General features: G+C 37.1%; 1 protein-coding gene across 5 annotated transcripts in view; it reads right to left on the bottom strand.

Moving 5' to 3' along the window:
- The window catches only part of MTF2 (metal response element binding transcription factor 2), a 78,317-nt gene that overhangs the window by 22,627 nt on the left and 40,805 nt on the right, over positions 1–14,885 (bottom strand). For 2 of the 5 annotated variants that reach the window (XM_003990305.5, XR_002161069.3), the window contains exons 2-6: positions 5,933–6,131; positions 5,726–5,807; positions 1,025–1,120; positions 690–790; positions 151–299 (exon numbers count right to left, since the gene is read on the bottom strand). In XM_003990305.5, the coding sequence (XP_003990354.1) occupies positions 151–299; positions 690–790; positions 1,025–1,120; positions 5,726–5,807; positions 5,933–6,131 (627 nt within the window). Of the gene's footprint in view, positions 1–150; positions 300–689; positions 791–1,024; positions 1,121–4,611; positions 5,030–5,721; positions 5,808–5,932; positions 6,132–14,885 lie in introns of those variants that run through there. The other 3 variants (XM_045036210.1, XM_006934906.4, XM_045036211.1) reach the window with 3 other exon arrangements.

Raw genomic sequence — 14,885 nt, 5'->3', positions numbered from 1 at the left:
ACTACAGCTTCTAATTTTCTCCCCTAATTTTCTTTATTGATACTTCCAAGCATTTACAATTCACTATCATTCCCACACCACAATCAATAACAAAAATAAAGTACATAATATAAACAGAAATCACTTAAAGGGCATGAAGTAACTACTTACTCTCCAGGGCCTCCACAGTAGCAATAACATTGTTGGACATTGGTCTTATGACCTGCATCCCATTCAAGGTCTGCCACACTGTAGGGTAATGTCTGCTTCATGACTTGCAATGCTTTGGCATTTGGTCCTTTCTTAAGCGCACCACCCCTCTATATTAGAGGGAAAAAGTTATTTAAACAAGTGCAGGATAAAATTCTAAACATAATTCTTTAACATAAAATGCTTTTGAAACTTCTGAAGAAATTTCCATTCTAAATTTCTTACCATCTCACAAACTGTTTGACTAGTAATAATCTTTATTTATTTTGTTGTTTTTCAAACTATTGCCCCAATTCCAAGACCACTCACTATCAGAAAATAAGTGCAAGGATAGTAGCAAGTCACTTAAGCATCATTAGTCAAACAATAAGCATCACCTCGTTCTACCCGGCACTGATTGCTCACTGCAGTCAAATAAACTTTCAACGTACACAATCATTACGCTGAGAGTACCTTACAAATTCCATTTAGGGCTTTAGCCCAAAACACTTAAAAGATACCTTTGTTGTTGTTGCAAAAACACACTGTCGACAGAGCCATTTTTCATCTGAATCAATCACACTGGAATCAATATGAGGTGTGTGACACAACTGATGATATCCTTAATATCAAAAAAAGCATAAAGCAAATTCTATTTTATTAATAAATACTACAACACAATTTCAAGAAGGCATTTTAGTATTCTCTTCTCCATTAATATACTTATAACTGAATAAATTTATGATAACAGCTTCAAATTACCAATGTAAAAAGTACTTTTAATTATTAATCTTCAACAGGAGCATTAAGTATGTAATAGAACTTTTCCACAAGATTATAAGAAATCAATGTTTACCTTGGCCACACTTATCACATATAACCATTTCATTGGGAGCTTCTGAATACTCTTCTTGACATATTGTACAGACCATTTCCCCACTTCCAGTGGCTCCTGAAATGTTTAAAATATGCATTAAAAGACAGTCATAATAAAGAAGTTATTTCATACAACACAACTACTTTTTATGACTCAGTAGATACCCCATATTGGCAGTGTTTACTCACTAGAACATAATGATTTCTACTCAAGGCAAAATACTCTCTACAAAAGGCTATCTCCCACCTTTCACTTAAGATGCCTAACTACCTACATTGATAATTTAACCTGCTTTTACAGCACAGGGCATAATGTAAAGAGCTCTCAGGCAAGATCCCTTATCATTCACTTCTAACATTCCCACTCCCCTGGGGAACAAGGAGATGGGATGTTTTGTGGACATTAGAACTAATCTCCAGAATACACATATACTTTTATATACATGTATTTGCTCACCCTACAATGTCTATCATCATGATACTGAAGAAAAAGGACAAAGAAGATATGTCAATGACCTCTTTTCTCTTTGGATGCAGAACATTTCTTTTTACTTACTAATTTATGAAAGAAGCTGAATCCCAATTATTTAATCTCCAGCTTCTAAAATCTAGAAATATGGTGTCCAATAAAGTATCCTAACAAAATCCCAGTGCAACAAAAGTTAAGGAGTTCCACAGTTATTAACTATATTTTTTGCCTGAATAGGTAAATTATTTCTTCTTTAGGCATTTTTACTCTAAAAACAATTTTATTCCACAAAATTTAGAAACAATTTTAACACTCTAACATCATTATTCCCAATATTCTCTTCTTGTCAATTTCACAGTTAAACTACATGGTTTATTCACATGCCAACAATAATAAAAATTTACTATTTTCTATGGGCCAAGTACTGTTAGGCTCTTGACATATATTATGTTGTTTAATTCTACAACTTATTAGGTAAGTAAGCTATTTATAGAGAGGAATTGAGGCTCAGAAAGATAAAGTAACTAACCCAAAGACCCTGAGAAAATATCAAGGCCAGGATTTAAATACAGATATGCCAGAGTCTATATTCTCTCCACTGTGAGAGGATTCCTTTCATCAGTATTTTGTAATATTTTTTCTATCAAAAGTATTGTTCACACTGCTGTTAATAACTTCTAATAGCTGCATAATATTCCATTGAGTGGAAAAAACCAAATTTACTTTATTACGCCTCTACTCTTAGGTGTATGTTAGCAAATTGTTTGTTTGCATTTTTCCAGACTTATTTTACTGTCTTGTCCTCTCTCCCCACCTCTCCCAGGTTTTGTTTACTTCCTTCTACACTTGGCAGGACATGGCCTCCATAGCTTCCGAGTTTATGGCTCCGGTCAGGAGAGCAACCGGACTGAGCCTGACACCACTCAGTCCAAATCTGCCTTTCCCTAGAAAAGGACCAAAGACTCCAGATTTTGTCTTAGATATATCACATTTTCTGTTATTAAAATAAAAATAAAACTACAGTAAATATTTTCCACCTACCTTTTTTACTTTTGAATCATTTCTTTTGAATAAACTGCTAGAACTGAGTCTGCAGTACTGAATAAAGAATATAAAGCATTCTTATGCATTCAATGCAACAGTTAAAGTAATACCCAAAATAAAAATTTACACTGCCATCAGTAGTTTATTATTTTCACAGAAACAATAATAGTGTTAGGTGTTAAAATTAAAAATCCTTTTAAAGTTACTTACTTTAACCTATCTCCCTTTTGTAATGCACATTTGAGTACTAACATGACTGACTATACATTTTTCCTTATTTACATAAACTTTTTAAAAGAATCTTATTAGATGGGTGAAATTACTCCAATTTATTAAGTTATTTTGGGAGGCCCGGGTGACTCAGTCAGTTAAGTGTCTGACTCTGGATTTTGGCTATTATGATTTCACAGTTCATGAGTTTGAGCCGTGCGTTGGACTCTGCACTGACAGCACCAAGCTTGCTTGGGATTCTCTCTCCTTCTCTCCCTGCCCCTGCTTTCTCCCTCAAAATAAACACATTTTTATTTAAATTATTAAGTTAGTTTGGTATATATCTATTATTAGCAAGTTTTTTGTAGGCAGAAAATTACTAAAGCTACTCTCCACATTGAATCTGCCATAATGCAGTTTTCAGATTCATTTGTTCATTCTACACTTGCTCCAATTACATTTGTGCTACTTTCTGGTTGCTATAAAGAGTTAAATAGCCAAGGAGCAATCCTTTTCTCATTTTAATTCTAAGGATAATAAAAAGAAACCAGTGAGCAAAAACAATCACAGACCATTAAACTGATATACAGATGTTGGACATGCACCTCCATCACTTTCACAACTTTTTATATGTACTACTGGCTTTCTTCTTCCTGTCTGGAAGGAAGGAATGGATAGAGAGAGGGAGGGAGGAGGGAGGGACGGAAGAAAGAGACAGACAGAAAGACAAACAGCTCTATATTTAACCTGAAGGAACACTGAAAAATTGAAAGGGACACAGAAATAAGAGACAAGCATAAAACATGTTTCACTTTAGTGCACCTGGGTGGCTCGAGAGTCTAACTTTGGCACAGGTCACGATCTCACGGTTTGTGAGTTCAAGTCCCACACCTAGGCTGACAGCTCAGAGCCTGAAGCCTGCTTTGGATTCTGTCTCCCTCTCTCTCTGCCCCTCCCCCCTCGTGCTCTCTTTCTCTGAAACTAAATAAACATTAAAAGCAACAACAAAAAACCCCATTTCAGAGGTACCTGGGTGATTCAGTTGGTTAAGTGTCCGACTCTCAGTTTCAGCTCAGGTCATGATCTTGTGGTTTCATGAGTTTGAGCCCCGCTTCAGGCTCTGCACTGACAGTGCTGAGCCTGCTTGAGATTCTCTCTCTCCCTCTCTCTGCCCCTCCCCCACTCACACTGTCTCTGTGTCTCTCAAAATAAATACATACATACATACATACCAACTTCAGTTCTACCATAGAAAAAGACCCATGTTTACAAACTAAGAAAGTAAAGATAATTAGGTATGTAGGGTAACAAGATCTGCTCAATATTACTACTGTTGGAGACTCCCTATTTTTCTCCTACCCCTTTTCTCACTGACTCCTCAATTATAGATGCAAAACATAATTTCAGTACTTTAATCAGTCCCAAGAACTGTAAAAAGTTCCTCTTGAAAAGACATCTTACTAGACTAAGAACTATTGAGTTCCCCACCTAAGCCCTGAGTACTAATTATGTAGATGGTAATTAGAACATTTCTAATTCCTTTACCAAAACTTTATTCTTTAAAAAAAATTAAGAATGAAATCAAGAAACAGAACACAGTAGCGGCACATGGGTGACTCAGTCAGTTAAGCATCCGAGTCTTAATTTCAGCTCAGGTCATGATCTCACAGTTCATGAGTTTGAGCCCCACATCAGCTCCACTTCAGCCCTTGTCCTCACTGACAGTGCAAAGCCTGCTTGGGATTCTCTCTCTGCCCCTCCCCACCCCCAAAATAAATAAACTTAAAACACACACACACACACACACACACACACACACACACACACAGACAGTAGTAACCTACCATAGAGTTGCACTTGAGATTCAAATTCAAAACCCAATCACTAAATATTTTAGAAAGGTATCCATCCTTTAGGGAAAGTAAATTTAGATCTCCTTTCTATGAGATATGAAACACAGGTCTTAGTGCAGGCCTATTAACTCAAAAAAAAAAAAAAAAGTGGGGCTTTAGTGTGCAGCTAAAATACTCAGATTTTAATATTCATATTTTTGTAAATCACTTTTCATGAGAGATACCTAAAAAATATCTTTAACAGATTCAAAGAGCGCACAGCAATTATAGGAATTATTACAATAATAAAATGGAAAACACTACAAGAAACCTACCTATAACCAAACCAAGGCATACCTGTATTCATTTTAATTTGCACCCAAATATAGCCTCATTTTCCTATCTAAACATAAAAACCATAAATGGTCATTCTTATTAATGAGCATTTCTAATACTTTAAACCTGTTTAATATATGCTAATTTCCCCCAAAAGATATGGCAAATAGTACGTTCTCAATAAATATTAGCTCTCTACATTACTTTTTTTTTTTAATGTTTATTTATTTTTGAGAGAGAGAGCGTGAGCAGGGAAGGGGCAGAGAGAGAGAAAGGGAGAGATACAGAATGCAAAGCAGGCTCCAGGCTCCAAGCTGTCAGCACACAGCCCGATGTGGGCTCAAACTTCCAAACTGTGAGATCATGAGCTGAGCTGAAGTTTGACACTTAAACCGACTGAGCCACCCAGGCAGCGCTCTCTACATTACTTTTACTAATAAAATCAAGTGGCAGTTAAGTTGAAGCCCAAAATGTTACTCATATTAGTGGCTAAAAATTTTTCTTCAAAGCTATTAGACAGACCCTAACAGTTTACAGATGTGCAATCATTGATGCATCTGTTCTTTAGCCTACCTCTACCCTAACAAGAATAATTCCATCTTAATAGACTGTACTCAACAGAAAACACTTAGAAAATAATAGGCGAAAGAAAGATAAGAAAGAAAGAAAGAAAGAAAGAAAGAAAGAAAGAAAGAAAGAAAGAAAGAAAGAAAGAAAGAAAGAAAATTACAGGCTAAAGAAAATCAATTTTTCAGTGTAAATCACGTTCAAGAGAAATAGTAGCACCTGCCTGTTTGAATGTCCTTCCAGAGAACCCAGGATTTAGAACTGTCTTCAAATATGATGAAGCAGCTCTGTTTCAATATGTTTATCTGAAATGCAGAGGAATATTTATGGTGATTTGTTTTTAAGTCAAAAACATGAAGTTAAATTTAAATTCAAAATTATTAAAAGTTTACTGTAAAAAAACAGTAAAAGATATATAAAGGTAACTTGCCTTTTTGATAGTTCCAAGATAAAACAAGCCATCTGACCATCTAGCTAGGACATCCTGACCCTCTTCAAATTTACATGCTGGCTTTTTGACTTTATGTCCATCCTGTAAAGACAGCTTGGTCAAGGATGTTGGGGTCTTTTGGTTTCGACGTAAAGGAGACCGCTTGTGGACCAGTGAATTACCTGCCCCTGTAGAGTCTCTGTTTAGGAAATAAAAGACCATATACAAGATCAACTTACTTGTAGAGCTTATTTACAGACCAATGATATGTTTTATATATTAATCAAACACTTTTATTAAAAACCTTGAGGGAAATTATAACAAGTACCTCAAATCACAAATACTCTCCAGGAACCAAGTTTAAAAGGAATGATAGCTGTGTTCAATATTCATTCAGTGCCTATCCTTAGTGAGGCAAGGATTCAGCAATCACTCCAAGACCACACATATTCAAGGTAGCTATTATCAAAATAATAGTTCTAAGTGAAGTGGGTAGACCATGGTCATGAACAAAGGATGCCTTAAATCTCAACACTGGTTAAAATAAACTAAAAGAAGTTACATGGCACAATTTCATAAGCACTTGAAAAAGAATAAAAATGATTATGCCATACGTAGTTAAAACACACTAACCAGTGACTTTGGGGCAGCTGGGTATATTAAACTCACTGGCGGAGTAGTCATGACCTCCTTACAGGGAACCACTACTGAATTATGTCTTGTTTACTGATGCAAATGTGTCACAGTCCCTCAAATATACAGACTATGAGTTTAAAAAAAATGAGAACCACCAATTTCACAAAATCATACTCAAATGAGAGGTAACATCATTTACATTTTTTAAACAAAAGACCCCAAAATTATGTATTCCAAAATTACATTATAATTTATATATTAGCTATTTCATAAGCAGCATATCCACAGTATAACCACTATCAACTCTTCTCAAAGGTAACAAAGCAATATTTGTTTGGTTTCACTTTCTCAATTTAGAGGTTTTACTAGATGCATACATACAACAATGTATAAAACTAGACAGGCAATAATTCAAAACTAGATAGTATAAAAGTGAAGCAAAAATAAAACAAGTGGGGAAGAAAAAATATGTTTCAATACCCAGGAATTGGGATTACCTAATTTCAATACCTAAGAATATACAAAATCTAGGAAATTCTGTCGTCAGCTAGAATACGGATGAACCTTGAAGACATTATGCTAAACAAAATATGCTAAACAAAAAACAAATACTGTATAATCCCACTTATAAGATGTAACTAGTGGGGCACCTGAGTGGCTCAGTCGGTTAAGCGTCCGACTTCGTCTCAGGTCATGATCTTGCAGTTCGTGAGTTTGAGCCCCGCATCGGGCTCTGTGCTGACAGCTCAAAGCCTGGAGCCTGCTTTGGATTCTGTGTCTCCCTCTCTCTGCTCCTCCCCCGCTCATGCTCGCTCTCGCTCTCTCTCTCAGAAATAAAGAAACTTAAAAAAAATGGGGCGCCTGGGTGGCGCAGTCGGTTAAGCGTCCGACTTCAGCCAGGTCACGATCTCGCGGTCCGTGAGTTCGAGCCCCGCGTCAGGCTCTGGGCTGATGGCTCAGAGCCTGGAGCCTGTTTCTGATTCTGTGTCTCCCTCTCTCTCTGCCCCTCCCCCGTTCATGCTCTGTCTCTCTCTGTCCCAAAAATAAATAAAAAACGTTGAAAAAAAATTAAAAAAAATAAGAATAACATCATTAAAAAAAAAAAGATGTAAACAGAGTATCAAATTCATAGAGACAGAGAGTAAAATGGTGGTTGCCTGAGGCTAGGAGGTCAGCATATGGAGTCAGTGTTAAAAAGGGTACATACAGAGTTTCAGTTTGAAAAATATACTACATTTTTTCTTCAAGTTTTTATTTAAATTCCAATTATTTAAATACACAGTATAATCTTAGTTTCAGGTATAGAATTTAGTAATTCATCACTTAACATGTAACACCTAGTGCTTCACAAGTTCCCTCCATGATACCTATTATTTAACATATCCCCTCCCAGCCACTTGCCCTCCAGTAATGAAAGACACACTACATTTTAAAGATCCAAAGGAATAAGATCTCCCCAAATTTGCTGAAAACCATTAATACACATATCCAAGAAGCTCAACAAGCTCCAAGTAGGACACATGCAAAGATCTACACTGGGATTTAACAGTAAAAATGCTGAAAGACAGAAAGAAAAATAACTCATTGTGTACAAGGTAACCCCAATAATATTAACTTCTCATCAGAAACCATGAAGGGGCGCCTGGGTGGCGCAGTCGGTTAAGCGTCCGACTTCAGCCAGGTCACGATCTCGCACTCCGTGAGTTCGAGCCCCGCGTTAGGCTCTGGGCTGATGGCTCAGGGCCTGGAGCCTGTTTCCGATTCTGTGTCTCCCTCTCTCTCTGCCCCTCCCCCGTTCATGCTCTGTCTCTCTATGTCCCAAAAATAAATAAACGTTGAAAAAAAAAAAAATTAAAAAAAAAAAAAAAAAAAAAGAAACCATGAAGACCAGGGGCGCCTGGGTGGCTCAGTCAGTTGACCTCAACTCAGGTCATGATCTCGCAGTCCATAGGTTAGAGCCCAGCCATCAGGCTCTGTGCTGACAGTTCAGAACCTGGAGCCTGCTTCAGATTCTGTGTCTCCACCCTCCCCCCACCCCACCGCATCTCTCCCACTTGTGCTCTCTCTCTCAAAAATAAATATTAAAAAAACGTTTTAATATAAAAAAAAATAATGAAGGCCAGAAGGCAGTGAGATCCTATATTCAAAATGCTGAAAGAAAAAACTGTCAACCAAGAATTTTAATATACAACAAAACTGCCTTTCAAAAATGAAGGCAAAATAAAGATACTTCAGATAAACAAAAACTGAGAGAATTTGTTGCTAGCAGAGCCACCTTACAAGAAATAACTAAACAAGTTCTTAAGGTTGAAAGTCACTCATGCACACCCAACTCTAAGGACTGCAAGAATCTATCCTACATCAACTGATTGCAAATCAAACACTTTAATTAAGCTAAGTCCTTACTAGACTGGTGGGCTTCGATCCCACGAAATTTTAGTTAACAGCTAAATATCCTAATCAACTGGCTTCAATCTGCTTCTCCCGCTGTCTAGGAAAAAAAAAAAAAAAAAGGCAGAAGCAGCCCCGGCGGAGTTTGAAGCTGCTTCCTTGAATTTGCAATTCAATGTGATATTTCACCACAGAGCTTGGCAAAAGGAGGGCTTAAACCTCTGTTCTTAGATTTACACTCTAATGCTCTTTACTCAACCATTTTACCTATGCTCATAAACTGCTATTTTCCACTAACCATAAAGATATCAGCACTCTACCTCCTATTCAGTTCCAGAGCTGGCATAGTAGGAACCGCCCTTAGCCTTCCAATTTGAGCCAAACTCAGCCAACACGGCACTCTACTAGGAGACAATCAAATCTATAATGTAATTGTCACTGCCCATGAATTTGTAGTAATCGTTTTTATGGTAATACCAATCATGATCAGAGGCTTTGGGAACTGATTAGTGCCATTAATAACTGGAGCACGTGATACAGCATTCCCTCGAATAAATAAGCTTCTGACTTCTTCCCCCATCCTTCCTACTCTTACTCGCATCAATAGTAGAGGCCGGCGCAGGGACTGGTTGAACCGTATATCCTCCTCTAGCTGGCAACCTAGCCCATGCAGGAGCATCCGTGGACCTAACCATTTTTTCCTTGCATCTTGCAGGTGTTTTTTGAATTTTAGGTGCTATTAACTTCATTACTACAATCATTAACATAAAACCCCCTACCATATCTCAATACCACATATGTTTGTCTGATCTGTCCTAATTACTGCTGTCCTGTTACTCCTCTCACTACCGGTATTAGCAGCTGGAATTACTATACTACTGACAGACCAAAACCTTAAATACTACTTTCTTCGATCCTGCTGGGGGAGGAGATCCCATCTTATATCAACACTTATTCTGAGTCTTTGGACACCCAGAAGTCTATATTCTAATTCTGCCAGGCTTTGGAATAATTTGACATAGTTACTTATCATTCAGGCAAAAAGGAGCCTTTGGCTATATCGGAATAATCTGAGCCATAACATCCATTGGTTTCCTAGGTTTCATTGTATGTATGAGCCCATCATATGTTCACTGTGGAAAGAGACGTTAACACATGAGCATACTTTACATCAGCCACTGTAATTGCAACAACAACCAAGAACACTTGTAAAGGTAATTAACCAATTATAAAAGACACTATAAATGCATATTTCTTCTACCTCAGGTATATGAAACAATATGTGTGTATAACTGTATTGTTAGGTCTATAACATATAGAAAATGTAATATATTTGACAATAATAGCACAAAGGAAGTGGTGCAAACAAAACTTTATTAAAGAGAAGAAATGACACCAAGATGGTAACATTAACTCATAAGAACAAATGAAGAAAACCAAAAATGGTAAGAAAGTAAATGTAAATGAAGTATATAACTTCAAAGACATATCTGCCATATACCCAAGTTAGCTACTGTTTCAAGTAAAAATGATGTTCTATGAAAAAGCTGCTAGTTCAGTGGGCAACTCAATGACATAAATACCCTATGTATACCTCCTATTTCATCACACATAGCATTAAAAATCTGAACTTAAAGGTAAAATTTAGTGAAAACAATTTTTACTGTTTCATCACGAATATCCTTTAGTGAAATACGGTTTTCTCTGTGTGTGTGTTTACTGTTAGTTCTTAACAATGAATACTGCCTTGTTTCATACTAAGGAACACAGCAGTCTGACCAAATATTGTTTTCACACCATCTGTACAGATGTCAACACAGTGAGAAAGGTAAATAATATCTAAGTATTATGAAAATTATTTTAACCTTGCAGACTCCTGCAAGGATCCACGGATCACATAGTGAGAAGCATGTTCTAAATAAATAAATATTGCCATATATTATTGCCATTGACGACTGTGAGCAAAAGGCATTTTAGTGTCATGATTAAGGGGTTAAAACGTTGGTGCGCCTGGATGGCTCAGTCGGTTAAGCCTCCAGCTCTAGGTTTCTGCTCAGGTCATGATCTCATGGTTCATGAGTTAAAGCCCAACATCGAACTCCGCTCTGAAGAGCCTGCTTGGGATTCTCTCTCTCCCTTCTCTCTCTCTGCCCCTACCCTGCTTGCACTGTCTCTTTCAAATAAACTGTAAAAAAAGGGGGGGAGGGGTTTAACAACACTTAAACGTCTGACAAGACGAGGGCTAGAGAGAAGTAAAAATGGAGAATGAATCACTGCCATTAATTTTACCAACTGGAGTGCTCAGTGCCAGGCTGAGAATCTTCTTTCTCCAAACACTAAAACAATTTAATGCCTTCAAATCATAATATGAAAATGACTCTATGAGCAGGCAACTTTCTGGAAAACTATAAATCCAGGGTCACTTGAGGCATTTTGCTTTCCTTAAGTTAAAGAAACTAACCAAAGCCTGAGCGACATAATTAATTATAGATGAAAGATGACTTCAAAAGAATGCCAAGGTGGCTGATGAGACCTAGAATCTTAGAATTCTAGACTGGAAAATGTACAAAAATCAAAACCGCATACAGTCCCACATAGGTTTTGTGTGCTGTGCTATTGCTTCAACAAATTCTTTTTCACAATGGTCTCTCATCTGGCTCTCTTAAAGTGTTGTAAGGGAAAAGAGAACTAAAATTCCCTTTATGCCTTGTGCTCCCTGCTCCCTTCCACCACCTCCTCCTACTTTGTTCCTCCCATTCACAGTCAAACCTCTGGAGGAAAGTTATACACTCTTAACTCTCTCTACTGTAGTCCTGCCCTCTTACTCTTCAGCCCACTGCAACACACATCGCCATTCCCTCATCTAAACATTCCGCCAAAAACAGGGAATGTGTCTGTTTTATTACTCTTATTCACAGTTGTATCCTCAAGGCTCTGCAACAGGCATGATATATATAAGGCAGAGAGGTTATGTGGAATTTATAGTTTTAAGCTCAATTCAAGGAAAATCTATACTTAAAGAGTTACATTTCTAAAAATGTGTGCACAAATAATCTCAGTTTTGTTCTGAATAAACAAGAGAATCTAATTCACATACTATGGCAAATACACACCAATCTTTTTTTACTCATATAAACATGAAGAATATAAGTCATATGTAAAACTGCATTAATAGGTATTTATAAAAAGTAGTATCCTCTTTTTTAATATTCAGCCCAAAGAAACTTTACAAAAAAATAAAGCAAGAAAGTAAAGCAAATGACCCATAATAGCACAACTGAAACATAACTAGGATAGACATTGTACATTTATCCTCCCAAAGGTTATTTCCCTCATTATTGTCACTGATTACATCCTTCCTCTCTAGAATGTGACCTTTATTAGAAGCCATTTTTCTAATTTTAGAATTTATTATTTCCTTTCTGATTATAAAGGTAAACATAAGATGGTAAAATAAATAATACAGAAGGAGTGAAAAGTGAAAATTCCCTATGCTACTTCCTCCCACAAAAGAACTGTTATTCTCTTAACTTTTCACACACACACACACACACACACACACACACACACACATACAGACATAACTCATATAAATGTTTTAATAAAAAGTGGAATATTATGTAACTTCTATAACTTTTCTCACACAATAATGTATCATGGACAACACAATGTCCATCTGTGTAAGTATAAAACAAAAGTATGTAAGGGGTGCCTGGGTGGCTCAGTCAGTTAAACATCTGACTTCAGCTCAGGTCATGATCTCACAGTTCGTGAGTTCAAGCCCCACGTCAAGCTCTGTGCTGACAGCTCAGAGCCTGGAGCCTGCTTTGGATTCTGTGTCTCCCTCTGTCTGCCCCTCCCCCACTTGCACTGTCTCTCAAATAAATAAACATTAAAAAAAAAAGTATGTAAGATAATTTTTTCTTCAAATGCTAAGCTACTTTCCAACTACTACCCAAGTGAGGAACATTTAGTATGTTTCCAATGTTTTACTATTACAAGCAATATAAAGCTCATCCATTTACATTTTATTTTTTAAGCGTTCCCATTACTACATGGGATAAACTCATAAAGAATAATTACTATATCAGGTTGCCTCAGTGGCTCAGTTGGTTAAGTGTCTGACTTCAGCTCAGGTCATGGTCTTGTAGTTTGTTGAGTTCAAGCCCCACGTTGGGCTGACTGCTGTCAGTGCGGAGCCTGCTTTGGATCCTCTATCGCCCCTCTCTCTGCTCACCCCCACTCTCAAAAATAAACAAACATTTAAGAAAAATCTTTAATTAAAAAAAAAATACTTGCTACTATATCAAAGTAGATACACATTTTTCCTTTTTGCTGTAGAAAATTACAAACATATGCAAAAGCAGACAAAACAAGTGAAAGAGACCATCAGGTAGTCACCATCCAGTTTCAATTACCATCTCACGGCCAATACTATTTCATTTAAACACCCCATTCCCCAACCTACATTATGTATATATTTTAACTGATATTATCAAATGAATCTCCAAAAAAGGTACTAATTAACACTCACTGACACTACCAGAACAGTACTTGAAGGCCCATACCTTCACCAACAGTATTATGCTTTTGCTATTTGACAACACACACACACACACACACACACACACACACACAATATTTCAATCTACAGTTCTATTATTATAAGTATTTTTTTTCCAGGTTTGCTCATTTTTATGGGTTCTGGAAACAGCAGATATTCTCTGTCCTTTTTTAAAACTGAAATGTTCATCTTTTTCATAATGACTTAAGAGCATCTTATATATTATGAATAATAACACTTTGTTACACATGTTGGAAATAGTTTTCCCAGCTCATACATTATAAAAGTGCCATGACAAAGACTTTTTTTTAAAAGTAGGATCCATGCCCAACATGGAGCCCAATGGGAGGGCTTGAACTCACGACCCTGAGATCAAGACCTTGGCTGAGATCAAGAGTTAGACGCTTAACTGACTGAGCCACATAGGTGTCCCAACAAAGACTTCTTGATTAGGGAATAAGTACGTGTGGATGATCAGTTGACTCTGTCAGTAGCTACAAAGCTGTAACTTCTCTCTTGCATCCAGGCTAGGCTACCTTGCGTGTTTAAGAAGTCAGAACAGAGAAAATTTAAGCGAAAAAAATAAAGGAGTTGGTTTGCATGCCCTTTTCTTAAGCTCTGTACTCCCAACATCTGCTGCTGGGTTATGTAAGGTGCTGTGTTCTTCCCAACACCCATCACACCTGCAGTCCATGCCTTTTCATTTTACAGGATGTTAAGAGTGTCTACAATACTGTTGCTTCTCCCAGATGTAGTACAACTTAAATTTCACTGTATTTGGCAGACAATCTTTAGTGTATAAATTCAGTGCAGTTCTAATTAATCGCAGCAAGATTTTCTGAAGTCAAGTGTTTTATAAAATTTGTAAAAAGAAAAAAAAACTAAAAATCCATAGATTAGTTAAGTCAACTTTTAAAAAAATTTTTAAATGTTTACTCCTTTTTGAGAGATATAGAGCACCAGTGGGGGGGGGGGGGGAGGGAGAGGGAGGGAGGGAGGGAGGGAGGGAGAGAGAGAGACAGAGAATATGAATCCGAAACAGGCTCCAGGCTCTGAGTTGTCAGCACAGAGCCCAACATGGGGCTTGAACTCACGAACTGGGAGATCATGACCCAAGCCAAAGTCAGAGCTTAATCGACTGAGCCACCCAGGCGCCCAAAGTCAACTTTTAAAAGGAAAAACAAAGAAGAGAAGACTTGCCCTACCAGATACTGTGACATATTCCAGAGAAAACTGTTCTGAACAGGTAAGGTACACATAAGAACATCATTACAACAGAATAGGCATCTCCAAAAACAGTTTCACTTATGGGAAGTGGATGGATACATGACAAAAATGACACCACAAATCAGTACAGAAAGA

This window comes from Felis catus, chromosome C1 (assembly GCF_018350175.1).
Source record: "Felis catus isolate Fca126 chromosome C1, F.catus_Fca126_mat1.0, whole genome shotgun sequence".
Classification (NCBI taxonomy): Eukaryota; Metazoa; Chordata; class Mammalia; order Carnivora; family Felidae; genus Felis; species Felis catus.
Note: the sequence above shows the minus strand (reverse complement) of the source record. Positions and strands in the feature narration are given on the sequence as shown.